Source organism: Vanellus vanellus (assembly GCF_965231255.1).
Source record: "Vanellus vanellus genome assembly, chromosome: 7".
Lineage (NCBI taxonomy): Eukaryota > Metazoa > Chordata > Aves > Charadriiformes > Charadriidae > Vanellus > Vanellus vanellus.
The window spans coordinates 20,153,947-20,165,057 of record NC_138912.1 but is presented as its reverse complement, the minus strand read 5'-3'; the positions used below and the strand labels follow the sequence as shown (position 1 = coordinate 20,165,057).

Below are 11,111 nucleotides of genomic sequence, written 5' to 3'. Positions count from 1 at the left end.
CTCAGCCTGTGGCACTCCGAAGGCCTCTGGGCCTGGCTGTCCTGTGGGGGGACAATCAGGGCAGTATACTGCTGAGCCTTGACCCCCGTCCCTGGTGGGGTGGGAAATCCCCAGAAGAGGGGGAGAGTGTTCGGCAGCATGTTGCACACCCTTTGATTACAGAGCATAAAACAAAACAGGCCAGTTGTTGATTGCATGTTCACTGTGGCTCTGGGCTCTTCCTAACCCCCTTCAGATCCGTGAGGTGTCTATCGTGCTCGTCTTGTTCAGACAGTAAAACTTTATGGTGCCCTTTCATCACTGCCTTGCAGAGGGCTGGCTGCAGCTTGTCTTTTGCAAGGAGCAGCTGGGCTGGTGGTGAAGCGGTGGGATCCTGCTGTCCCCTGCCGGGCATCCCCAGCACGGTTTGCAGCGCTGCCCCAGGTTTGAAGTCTACAAAGGGCATGATTTAGTGCTTACAGCAAAGGAAGAGGGGGCACACCAAAGATTTTCTCTCCAGCTCTGCTGTTTATGTGGCTTCAGGCACCCCAGTGCCACGTTTTTTCCCTGCCTCGGGAGAGGAGGGAGGTCTGCCAAGCTCACCTCAGGATGCTCTCAGGTCATTGACTGGTTTGGAAAGCTGGGGACCACTGGTGATACAAGGCAGTGCAAAACTCCCACTGACTGCAAGGAGGTGTTTGTACCCAGTGAAACCACAGCTGCAATTCATCGGTGCTTCCAATCAACTAGGTCCATCTATCATCAACTGACTGCCATGAAAATCCATTTCCTCTCCACGACAGGTGACCCGGTGGAAGGAGGGCACAGGGAGGCAGCACATGGCACCACTGCAAAGGCTCTGGGCAGCTGCCTGCTGACTGCCTGCCCTTCGGTGGCCAAGGCATTGGTGTCAGTCTGTCTCAGATGAACACGTCAGTGGAAGGACAACCCACCTCTGCTGCTACTGCTTAGAGAGGGAACCAAGGCTGCCAAGCCAGGCTGCTTGACATGGTGGTTATAGCTGAGGGCTTGGGGGGGGGAGGAATTAGCACAAACAAATTTCTAGAACATTGTGTGAGGCAGTTTGGGAACTGTTTTTACATGATGGGCAGGGAGTGAGAATAGCTAAGTCAAGCATGTTCCCATAGGTTTCTGCCAGAGCATGGCTTGTGATGCCCTACGCCCCGTGACGGGAATCTCCGCTCACTGCAGCGCTCTTGCAGCATCATCATTTTGCAGAGGCGAGGCAGGAGGTGCGTGCTGCTCCCCCACAGCCTTCCAAGGGCGGCTGTTCAGCACAGACATTGCACTGTGGCCTTGGTCACAGCAGAATGGCCACGGTGGCCATGCCACAGCAAAATGACTTGAGCAAAGTGTGAGGTGGGAGAGATGAAGATGAGGATTAATATCACCATGAAACCCTAACACTGAAATAAAATCCTTTCAAATCAAACCATATATCAATGGAAGCAGCCTGTAAATGTGAACCCTGGCTGGCAGCCAAAGTGCAAATGGCAAGCCTCTGTGCAAGGGAAGTGGCTTAATGTGCAGTGGGGACCCCTGCTATTACGTGTCCCAGAACAGGCTGTGCTGGTGCATAGGTTTTGCAGTGTTGGTTACAGGCTATTAAACCCCTCTAAAGTCATAAGTTCTCAGTCCTTTTCTGACTGCATAAACTCTTTCCAAAATACCTCACCAAAACCTACTCAAATGGCATAGTTTCATTGAGGGCATCATTTCCCTACTTGAATAGAGGCAGAACAAGAAGGGACTCCTCTACCAAGAAAGATCAGGTTCATACGAGGTTGCTTTGTAGGACCACTAGCCAAAAAATTCCTAAATGGAAGGAAGGAGCTGCTAAAGGAATGTTGGTACAAAGCAAGTCTGAGGATACCTGTCCTGCTCGCTCCGTCCTCCCCTCCTGGGCACTGAAGTGAGAGAAGCACTAGCGCACCAGTGAATAGTGAGTGGAGAAGACTTTAAGGTACCACAGCCTAAGGGTTTCCCCAGGCGAGGGACAAGGTCCCTCAGGAAGGCTGATGTATGCCCACTCAGAGGATGGAGGTTGGGCAATAGCTAAGGGAACATGGGAGGGAGACAGGAGGTTTAAACTGTTAATGTATTAATCTACCTTTCCCAAATGGATTCTGTTCCTCCACCACCATCTCCCATAAATTTACATTTATTTTAAACCCTGGGGCTTGCTGCTCTCCAGAAAGGAAACATCGCTGTCAAGGGCACTTGGACAAAGTCATGTTGTTTCTGGGTAAAAGCTCAGTGCAGTTTAATAAGAGCTCCAGAGTAACAGCCCAGCACGCTGCACTGTCCGTGTTGGCAACTGGGACCCCCACCACAGGAGGAGGCAGCAGTTTGCTGCACTGGGAGATGCTTGGTGCTGCTGCAGGGTGGGTGCTGGCAGCGCTCAGGATTGCACTGTAGTGTTTGCTGCTTTTATTCAAGCTCTAAGTCATTCTGAAAGACTCTTACATCTTCCTTTCTATTTGCTTTTTAAGTAGTTTTCTAGCTTTCAAGTTTGTAAAGAAACACCTGAAATTCAGTACATCAATGCTAAAAAAAACCCGCAAGACAGTAAGGAAAAAAGGCACACAGGTTGTTTGCGTGACCTCAGGGCTCTTAAGCCGCTTTGGTGATTTTTGGAAGCAGAGGATGCTCCTGATGCTCCTGGAGCCTGCAGCAATGCACTGTGAGAGGGCACGGGGCTCACCCAGGCTCTCCCTGGGGATGGCCCAGTTCAGCTCTTCCCCAGCCTTCGTGTGACCTTCCCTCCTGGCGTGCCTCTGTTTCCCTCTTTGTGTCTCTTTTGAAAAGGAAGTTTTGACACACCACTGAGTGTGGAAAACCCATAGTTCCTTCAGACACAAACACCCACGGCGGTGCGGGAGGACAGGAGCAAATGGGAACACCCGAAGGCAGTGCCAGTGCGGGAAAGCAAAGACATGTTTTGGGTCTGCACCGTTCAGCACTGCCCCTCGGGATGCTCTGGAAGCCCTTCTCTGGTGGAAAGTGCCCACATGGAAAACACGCTTTGCCCCCAGACCTTGTCAGAATTGTCTACTGCAAAAGCGCTGCCACCCACCACCTTGTAAGTGTTCAGAAAAAAACACCATCTGAAGTTATTCACAAGAATTAGGGAATCCTCATTGCATGAGCTCAGGTCTTCGGCAGCTCTGGGAAAATCCCAGCCTGAAATACAGACCGAGATCCTGTGGAAGAAAAGCTGTCACTCTGCCCTCAGACCAAGTCAGCTCTACCCCTGGGACAGGTCAGTACAACACATACTGGCCAGGCTCAGCTCTGTGGGCTCAGGCAGGTGAGAGGGGATGACGGGAGACCGGTTCGGCCAGTTGCCGCTTCGCCGCAGGGCTGCCTGTGCGTGAGCGGAGCGTGATTCACCCGGCCCCTTGCCCGCACTGCTGCCGGCTTGGCGGCGAGCACAGCGAGGGGCAGGGGCTGCAGTGACTCACCCGACGGCGGCTGCAGCTCAAGGTGAGCTCGCTGACCCGTGAACCCGTGGCCCCGCGGGCACCAGATGTCCGCGCTGCCCGTCGGGACTGTGCTGTTGCTCACACAGCGCTCCCGCCGGGACTGCACTGACCAGGCGGCTGCTGCCCACATTGCGTCTTCCCTGGGCAGAAGCAAGCGGGGATCAAATCAGTGACCCTCAGTGAGATGCACCATGTTCATGCAGAGAGCCATGTGGGGATGGGGTCCAAGCCAGCACTGTCCCATCTTGGCCTTCGGACACGCCTGGAGCTGCCCCTCTCCAGAGGTGCCGTGTCCTGAAGAGACAAGCCAAGAGCCCCCAAGCTGCCTGCCAAATCCAACACAAAGAGGTCAGAGTTAGGTGTGCACCCCACTCCCCGTGTCAAGACACTTGTGTGACCCCGGTACTATTCAAATGGCTCTGGTGACTACAACACAGACATACATTTCACTGAGGTTCCTAAGAAAAGTACATATCTCCCCTGCTATGGTTGGCCTGGGTCTGTAGGACCCTTGGGAATAGATCTGATGTCCTCGTGCCTGTGGTTGTACATCAGCCCAGACACTGTCTGAGCTGTACCGGTCAGAGCACGGCAAAACCTGCGCGGTGAGCGCAGCCGTGGTGGGGAGCTCAGCTGCAGGAAGCAGCAGGACCGGGGTGCCCTTGGGAGCCCCGCGACCTGCCAGAAACGTGCCGCCGTCTCACCAAGAGCAAACATCGCCATCCTCACAAATGGTTAACCTGCCGGGAGCTGCACAGCACTAATGACTTCACATGCATTTAATCAGCTTGGGCTTCCAGAGCCTCCTCCTCGGGAGCAGGAAAGGCCATGCACCCCGGGTGCAAATGCTCCCAAAGCTGCACCACCCCCCCCTTACCAATCATTAATCACCGCTGGGCCGGCAACGCGAGCAAGCGGCAAGCAGGAAAAGGCCAAGTCTCCACAGCCCCCACCGGAGCAGCGGGAAGCAGTGCTGACCGGTTCCCTGTGGTGGCAGCTCCCTCTCCGACCACCCTTCCCCGGGAGGCCCTGCTGGAGGTGGCCCGTCCTGCACCCACTGCCCTTTCCTGCGGGAAGGTCACTCGGTCCCGGGTGCGGGAGGCTCTGCCTGAAGCTGGGAGCTGCTGGGCTACGCCTGAGGCAGGACGTCTGAAGAGGGAGCTTCTGCCTGGTCAGCACCGCAGTCTTCATCTCTTCGCCATGTGGCACAAGGCGCTTTGGAGTGCCCTGGAGTACACCTGCCGACTGCTGGGCATCTCCACCGCAGCAGGTAAGAGCGAGCTCTCTTTTTCTTCGGCACTTAGAGGCACCGAGCGGGTGTCGGGACCCCTGAGCTGTGTCCCTGCCTTTGGCCAGGTGCAGCCCCTGCCCCATCCTACAAGGGGGACAAGGAAACTTAATCAGTTTTGCTTTGGGACCCAGGGAGGGAAGGTGCTGGGTGCCCAGCCAGGCTTTTTCCAGATGCTATGGGAGGCAGAGTGAGACATCAGAAAGGAAGATCCAGCACTCAGTACGGCAGAGGACAAGCTAAAGCACAAACGGAGATGAAAACTAAATTATATCGTTGTAAAACAGAGCTGTGCGCAGGCAAGATGTGAATGAGACTGAAAAGCAAAATACTTATGGCTGCGCAAAACTGCCAGGCTGCTCTGTGGGATGTGAGAACGAAGGAGGAGCAGCTTGTGCTGTGCACAGTGAGTTGTCCTGTGCCAGGCAGGATGGAGAAGTCCCAGCCATGGTGGCACAGCTACTGCCCAAGTGCTGCTCTGCCTCTCTAGCAACCCGTCAGGGAGCAGGCTCAGGAAGCGGTTCAGATTATAGCTGCAGTACAAACATCATAAATTCACCCACCTGGCTAGCTGCATCCTCTCACCCGCTGCCAGGGGCTGCCTGGGACCAGCATCCTCTGGTTTGGTGACACATCCCAGTGCTTGGTTTCAGATGAAATGCAGGTGTTTTGAGCCGGACGTCTCAGGCACAGCATCTCACCCAGAAGGACTGAACTGTGGTGAATAACCCTCTCGTATCGGCCTCTCCGGATGGGTTGTGGGGAGACAGCTAACGCAGAGGGCACAGGGGTTCACTCTGGCACTGCCGCTGACGCGCTGTTACGGGACAGGACAGGCAGTGCTCTCTGCCTCAGTTTCCCCATCAGTACAGCAGAGATCAAAGTGCCTGATTTGCCTGAAGGTTAGAGGTGTGAACCGGAGGTGAGAGGTGACTTGAGGTGGTGCCTGTGGTTCCTGTGTCAGACCCCCGGGAATTTCAGATTCAGGCAGTGCAGAGTAGGTCGCAGCAGGCCCTCCTGCCTCCTCATTTCCTTTATCAACTGCAGCCATGGGAGACACTTTGTTCAAGTCGGGGGCAAAGTAGAAAGCATGCAGGTCAGCTGGAGAGAGCACAGGTCCCCAAGGACACCCGAAGCCCAGGTGGGACACTGGAGGCTGTGCTCTGGAATGTGGTTTAAACGACTGATAACAGGCAGAGAACTGAGTCTCTGAGTTTATACAAACTCCCAGTAGATAAGTGCACATCAAGATGAGACTGCAACAGATAGGAGCTGGGACACGGCTTTAACCAGTAAATGCAAATCTCTTCCTTTCTCCATCCCCATTCCCCCTGGGCCCACATGAGCTCAGTGCTGGTCATGTTCTCCCTTTAAGCTCTGAGGAAACATAGACACCTTCCTGTGAGAAAACATGAACTTGTTGCCATGGGAAAACTAGAGCTAGAACAGCAAAATTGAAAGTAGCTTACAATTTGGAATTGTCTTAGTGGAATATAATCTCTCTGTCTCCTGCTCGTTTTCTTTTCATCATTTTGCATCATCTGCCCCTCTTTCTGTAGTTCTTCTTGAAATGAGCAGTGCAGTAGTCTCCCTGCTGAGCATCACAGAGCACAGACAGCTGCCCTACCGATCTCTGTGCTTTTCCATAGCTCAGATGCATTCTCAGTATCACCTGACTTTCCCAAAAGACCAGTGAAGAATGGGAGGTGCCTGTGTTTTATTCCTCTATGTGTCTCAATGGACTAAGAAAACAGCTTGATGCAGCGTTTAGTGCCTGATGAGGTGTGTGAGCTTTCTGCATGAAATGGAAACCATGCAGAAGAGAATCCCATGGGGTTTGTGTGAAAAAAAAAATATAAATGAAAGGAAGAGGAGAGTGCATCAGCCTCACTAATTGATTCCGAGAAGGCCTGGCCAGCTCCATAAGCTGCTTGCAAACGCAGAAGGTTATCCACATAATATAAACCTGCCCTTCCCCCAGGATCTTGGAGTGTAATGGCTGTCTGCAGTGGTGGGGCTACAAGGTTTCTTGTGTGTGAGAAATTAGACCGCCCTGCCTTTGGCACAGCCTCATGAAGAGCTATCAAACAGCCCCACAATTCGCTGCAGTGTTTGGGGCATCTCTGTAGTTTAGAGATTTTTAGGCCTTGTGATTTCTGCATGTAGGGAGAGAGTCCTTACTTATTTCCTAATTCTCATGCTTTCAACCATTTAATTCCTAATCATGTGCCTTGAGCCACATGGTTTGGATAAGATCCAAATCAAGGCAGCAACTAGTCCAAACAAACACCTCGGAAACAGCCTTTTGCTTCTTGCAGATTCTTCATCCAAACAGCTTTGTGCATAAAGCAGAAGCTGTGCAAAATCAGGAAGCCTCCCCATCCAGAGCAGAGACTCAAGCGTAACAGCCGAGCTGTTGAATTCTGCATTCATCCGCGGGGAATGAATGGATGAATGAATGAATTCCACATTTGTAGGGAAGATTATAAAGAAGGCTTCTCAGTCACGAGATAGCAAAGAACAATACTTTGCATGTAGGATTACACAGCTCACACAGCTTCACAGCCCTCTGAGGAGACTGATTTCCCTGTGCCTCTGCTCAAGGCTGGAGAGACAGCCTCCACGGAGGAGGGTGGCCTGTGGGCCCCATGTGTTCCGCTGGCTGACAGGAGCCAGCAGCTGTAGGTGACACATGGAGACCACAGAAGGGCTCAGGCACAGTCCCTCGACATTGACCCACCTTGCAGGCTTGACGGACACTGGTCTGCATCCCCATTTGGGAGCCTGATACCCTTCTCCAGCTGGGCAAACCACAGCTCAGATAAATGAAGCCAACCAGCACCTCAAGCCTTGGCCAGCATCCATTGAGCAGGACCAGTGGTGAACTTCCTGAGCACCAGTGGACGGGCAGGGACTGCTTGGTGAGATGTGGAGACATCAAGGACAGACAGGAGTGCAGTGACAGCCTAGAGCGATGCCCTGGCCATGAGACCTGGGCTCCACGCAACCCCATGCCACTGGTGCTTGTGCACCATGGTGGTCACGGACCAACCAGCCTGCTGCAGCTGGTGCGAGGCATTTCATTTTTGCACCATTTTGGAAATAGTCTTGTGGGGAATTGAAGGATGCTGAAGGAAATTTTCCATCCCCTGAAGCTACTGGCCCGCAACGGCCAGTCTAGGGAAGATTTTAGCCTCACTAATACTCTTAATCCCCCTTAAACTGACTCCCCAGTGCGCTGAGCTGGCCGGGACACCAAGGGAACGTTCATCCCCTGTTTTTAATCTGCCTGCTCCCATTATATGTTTTTCTGTTTGGCTAGCAAAGGATCTTGATGCCATGGCTACAGCTATGGCCCTTTGTGAAGGCAGCTGGCATGGTTCCCCGGTCCTGCTGCTGCCCTGCAGCCACGTGTTGGGTGCAGCAGGCCTGGGCAAGCAGGGAGGGCAGGGGAGAGAGGCTGGCGGGCACTGGGGGGACCTGGGCAGAGAGGTCCCTGGACATGGAGGGGGCAGAGGTGGATGGGGAAGTGGGAGGGAAATCCCTGTGGCAGCCATGACGAAGAGCTATGGCAGGGGGTAGAAGGGACACAGGACATTCCTGCTCACCTCCTCCAGCTGTCCAAGGCCAGCTGGTGTCCCCAGAGCACCTATCCCCAGCCCACACAGTGACAGGGGTGCAGCTGGGATGGGTTTCTGGACTGTATGTGATGGCCAGCATTGAGCTCTGACCCCCCCTGGGTTGGTGTGTAAGCATGAATCACTGGTGCTGGCTGTCCTAACATGCTGCACAGCACAGGGGGAGCCACCTCGCCAGCCCTAGGGAAATGGGGGCACCGATCCTGGGAGCTGGTGGGGCACCGGAGAATCGGGAACCAACCCTGAAGTCAGCATCTTTCCTACCTTCTCTTTCTAGTGCTGATCGGTGTGGGCGTAGAAACTCTGCAGCGAGGACAGTTCAAAAGCCTGGCTTTCTATCTGCTGTGAGTATTTTTGCCCTTGGAATCAGAGTCGGTGGGGGTGACTCGTTTGACCCCACCGCCATATGTAGCACCAGACTAGACTGCAACAGCAGCAGGGAGCAGTGTCCGAGGATTTGGGGAGTTCAGATCTCCATTTCTAGGTTTCAGATAAATAAGCTATTTCTGTTAGAAAAAGGTAAGCTACTGCATCGCTCATGGTACTGTAGACTAAGGCAGGCCAGAGGTGGCACTGGCTGCAAGCTGACCCTATGGGGGCAGAAGGGCTTTGAGCTCTCCTCTACAAACCAGCTGAGCAGAGGCTATTCAGACCCCAGCACACTGACTGTTTTGAACTGGATAGTAAATCCTGGCCCTCTATGCCCCTTCTGCCACCTGGAGAGGATACTCAAGCCCAGCCCTGCCCCCCTGACAGCTCCACCTTTCAGTTTTTCAGGGGTTGCAGTTACTGTCTGTGAAGGCTTCTTCTTTATCAGTTTGTTCCTGGAGATGTGCTTCACGTGAGTAGACCCTGTCCAGTATTCTCCAGCCTCGGTGGGACTTCCCTAAGGCAATTTGCCCCTTACAGGCAACATCAGACCTAGCTGAGCTGCAAGTGCCAAACCAAAGGTCCTGCCCCTACTGCCATGGCAAGTGCACTCAGGCAGGGGGGAGGTAAGTGGGGCCATGTCCACAGCCAGTTAAACCTGTGTTTTAACCCAGGCTTGTGTCATAATTTGCTGAGCATCAGCATGACAGACCCTGGTCTGCAGCATCTGCTTAACGCAGATGAAGTCCTGCAATGGGCCAGGGTTGAAGGAAGAGCCAGAACCCCAGGGTGAGCTGCTGCTCCCTCCCAGAAACAGCACAGAAGTTCAAGTTAGAATGTAGAAAATCCTTATGTACTTCTCAAAGGCTGAGAAATTCTGCTGTCTTTTAGCATAAGCTCAAAAGCCCTGATAGCTTAGAGGCAATGCCTTACTCCAGCTAATAGCCACTCAACTAGTTGCCAGGTGGGCAAACGCACCAAGGAGACGTGACCTGAGATGCTGACCTCTGGCAGATGTAGCCCCTGGCCTCTTTCCCCCATGGGAGGGGCTCAGGCTTTGCTTACCTTCCCTGGCCAACAGTGGTTTCCTGGCAAGCCAGAGTGAGGATCTGAACCTTTAGAAGAGTGATTGTTAAGTCCAGAGCTTCTTGCCATGTGCTTGGTGCCCCATCCCACAAGGACATCTGTTTCTCTCCCCAGATATGAGCCCAACTCCCTGGCGCAGGCCTGCTGGAAGCGAGCTAGACGCCCGGGGAGCTTCCAGAAATTCCTGGGGTACACGCTGCTGTCGGTGGCTTGCTTCTTGCATCCCGTCCTTGTCTGGCACGTCACCATCCCTGGTGAGGAGCCCATGCTAGGGTGGGGAGAAATGCAGATGGAAGAGGAGTGTGGTCTCTTGGGGGCCAGAGAGGGTGGGGACGTGTGGGGTGCAGATCGGTTGTGGGGACCACTGAGCTAGCTGGACCAAGCACTGCTTGGTGAGCTCTTAATTTTGCCCCAACTCTGAACCAACATGGCCTTCTCCCCAGGGTCCATGCTGGTGCTCACTGCCCTGGCCTATTTCTTGCTGAGCAAGAGGAGGAAGAGCCCAGAGCACAAAGAGACACATCCTCAGGTGGGTCAGTATGTGGACCCTTCAGCCACTGTGGCAGCTCCAACCATCGCTGGTGATACTGAGCAGACCTACACCTTTCACGGGGCCCAGAGGGAGCAGCACCACTCATTGCTGGGCCACATGAAGAGCATCCTAAAGGGCAGCAAGGACAGGAGCCCGGCCCCAGTGGCTCCTGCCCAGCCAGTGGCCCCGCCAGCCCCACGCAAGCAAGTGCACTTCCAGGAGAAGGTGGTGCAGATCATCCCTTCTGTCAGCGAGAGCCTGGAGGATGTGGAGAGTGAGGCTGAAGAGACCACGTCGGACACAACACCCATCCTCACTCCGCCCGATGCCCCCATCATCCTCGCTCCCCTCAGCTCCACAGGCCTCTTCTGAGCCCTCAGCAGGAGCAAGGACAGGGCAGACATGCTACCCCTGCCGCTGGCATCTCTCCCTGCCACTCTAGCAGCTGAGGGGCCCCTAGAGGTGGCCCTCCTTGCCCTCCCTGCCTCCAGGGTGACAACTGTGTCACTACCTCCTTTTCAAGGGGCTGCCCGCTCTACATGGTCCCACAACTTGTGACAGGGCCGGTGGCTGTCCCCAGCCCCTGCAGCGCCGTGCCCAGGGGACAGGTGGTGGGTGGTTCAGCCAGGGTAGTGCCAGGACAGTCAGGTTTCTGCTCCCACGGCCTCAAATGTGGGTCACCCCTCTGTTACGGCACTACTGTGGTGTGTGCC

The 11,111-nt window shown here is 54.3% G+C and overlaps 1 protein-coding gene across 1 annotated transcript; it reads left to right on the top strand.

Annotated features, from left to right (window-relative positions):
- Positions 1–4,685: 4,685 nt before the first annotated feature.
- On the top strand, positions 4,686–10,770 carry TMEM72 (transmembrane protein 72; the record flags this gene model as incomplete). Its single annotated transcript, XM_082486578.1, has 5 exons — positions 4,686–4,755; positions 8,689–8,755; positions 9,181–9,252; positions 9,981–10,120; positions 10,310–10,770. The coding sequence occupies 5 exons, from the start codon at positions 4,686–4,688 to the stop codon at positions 10,768–10,770; spliced, it is 810 nt and encodes a 269-aa protein (XP_082342704.1).
- Between the last annotated feature and the right edge of the window lie 341 nt (positions 10,771–11,111).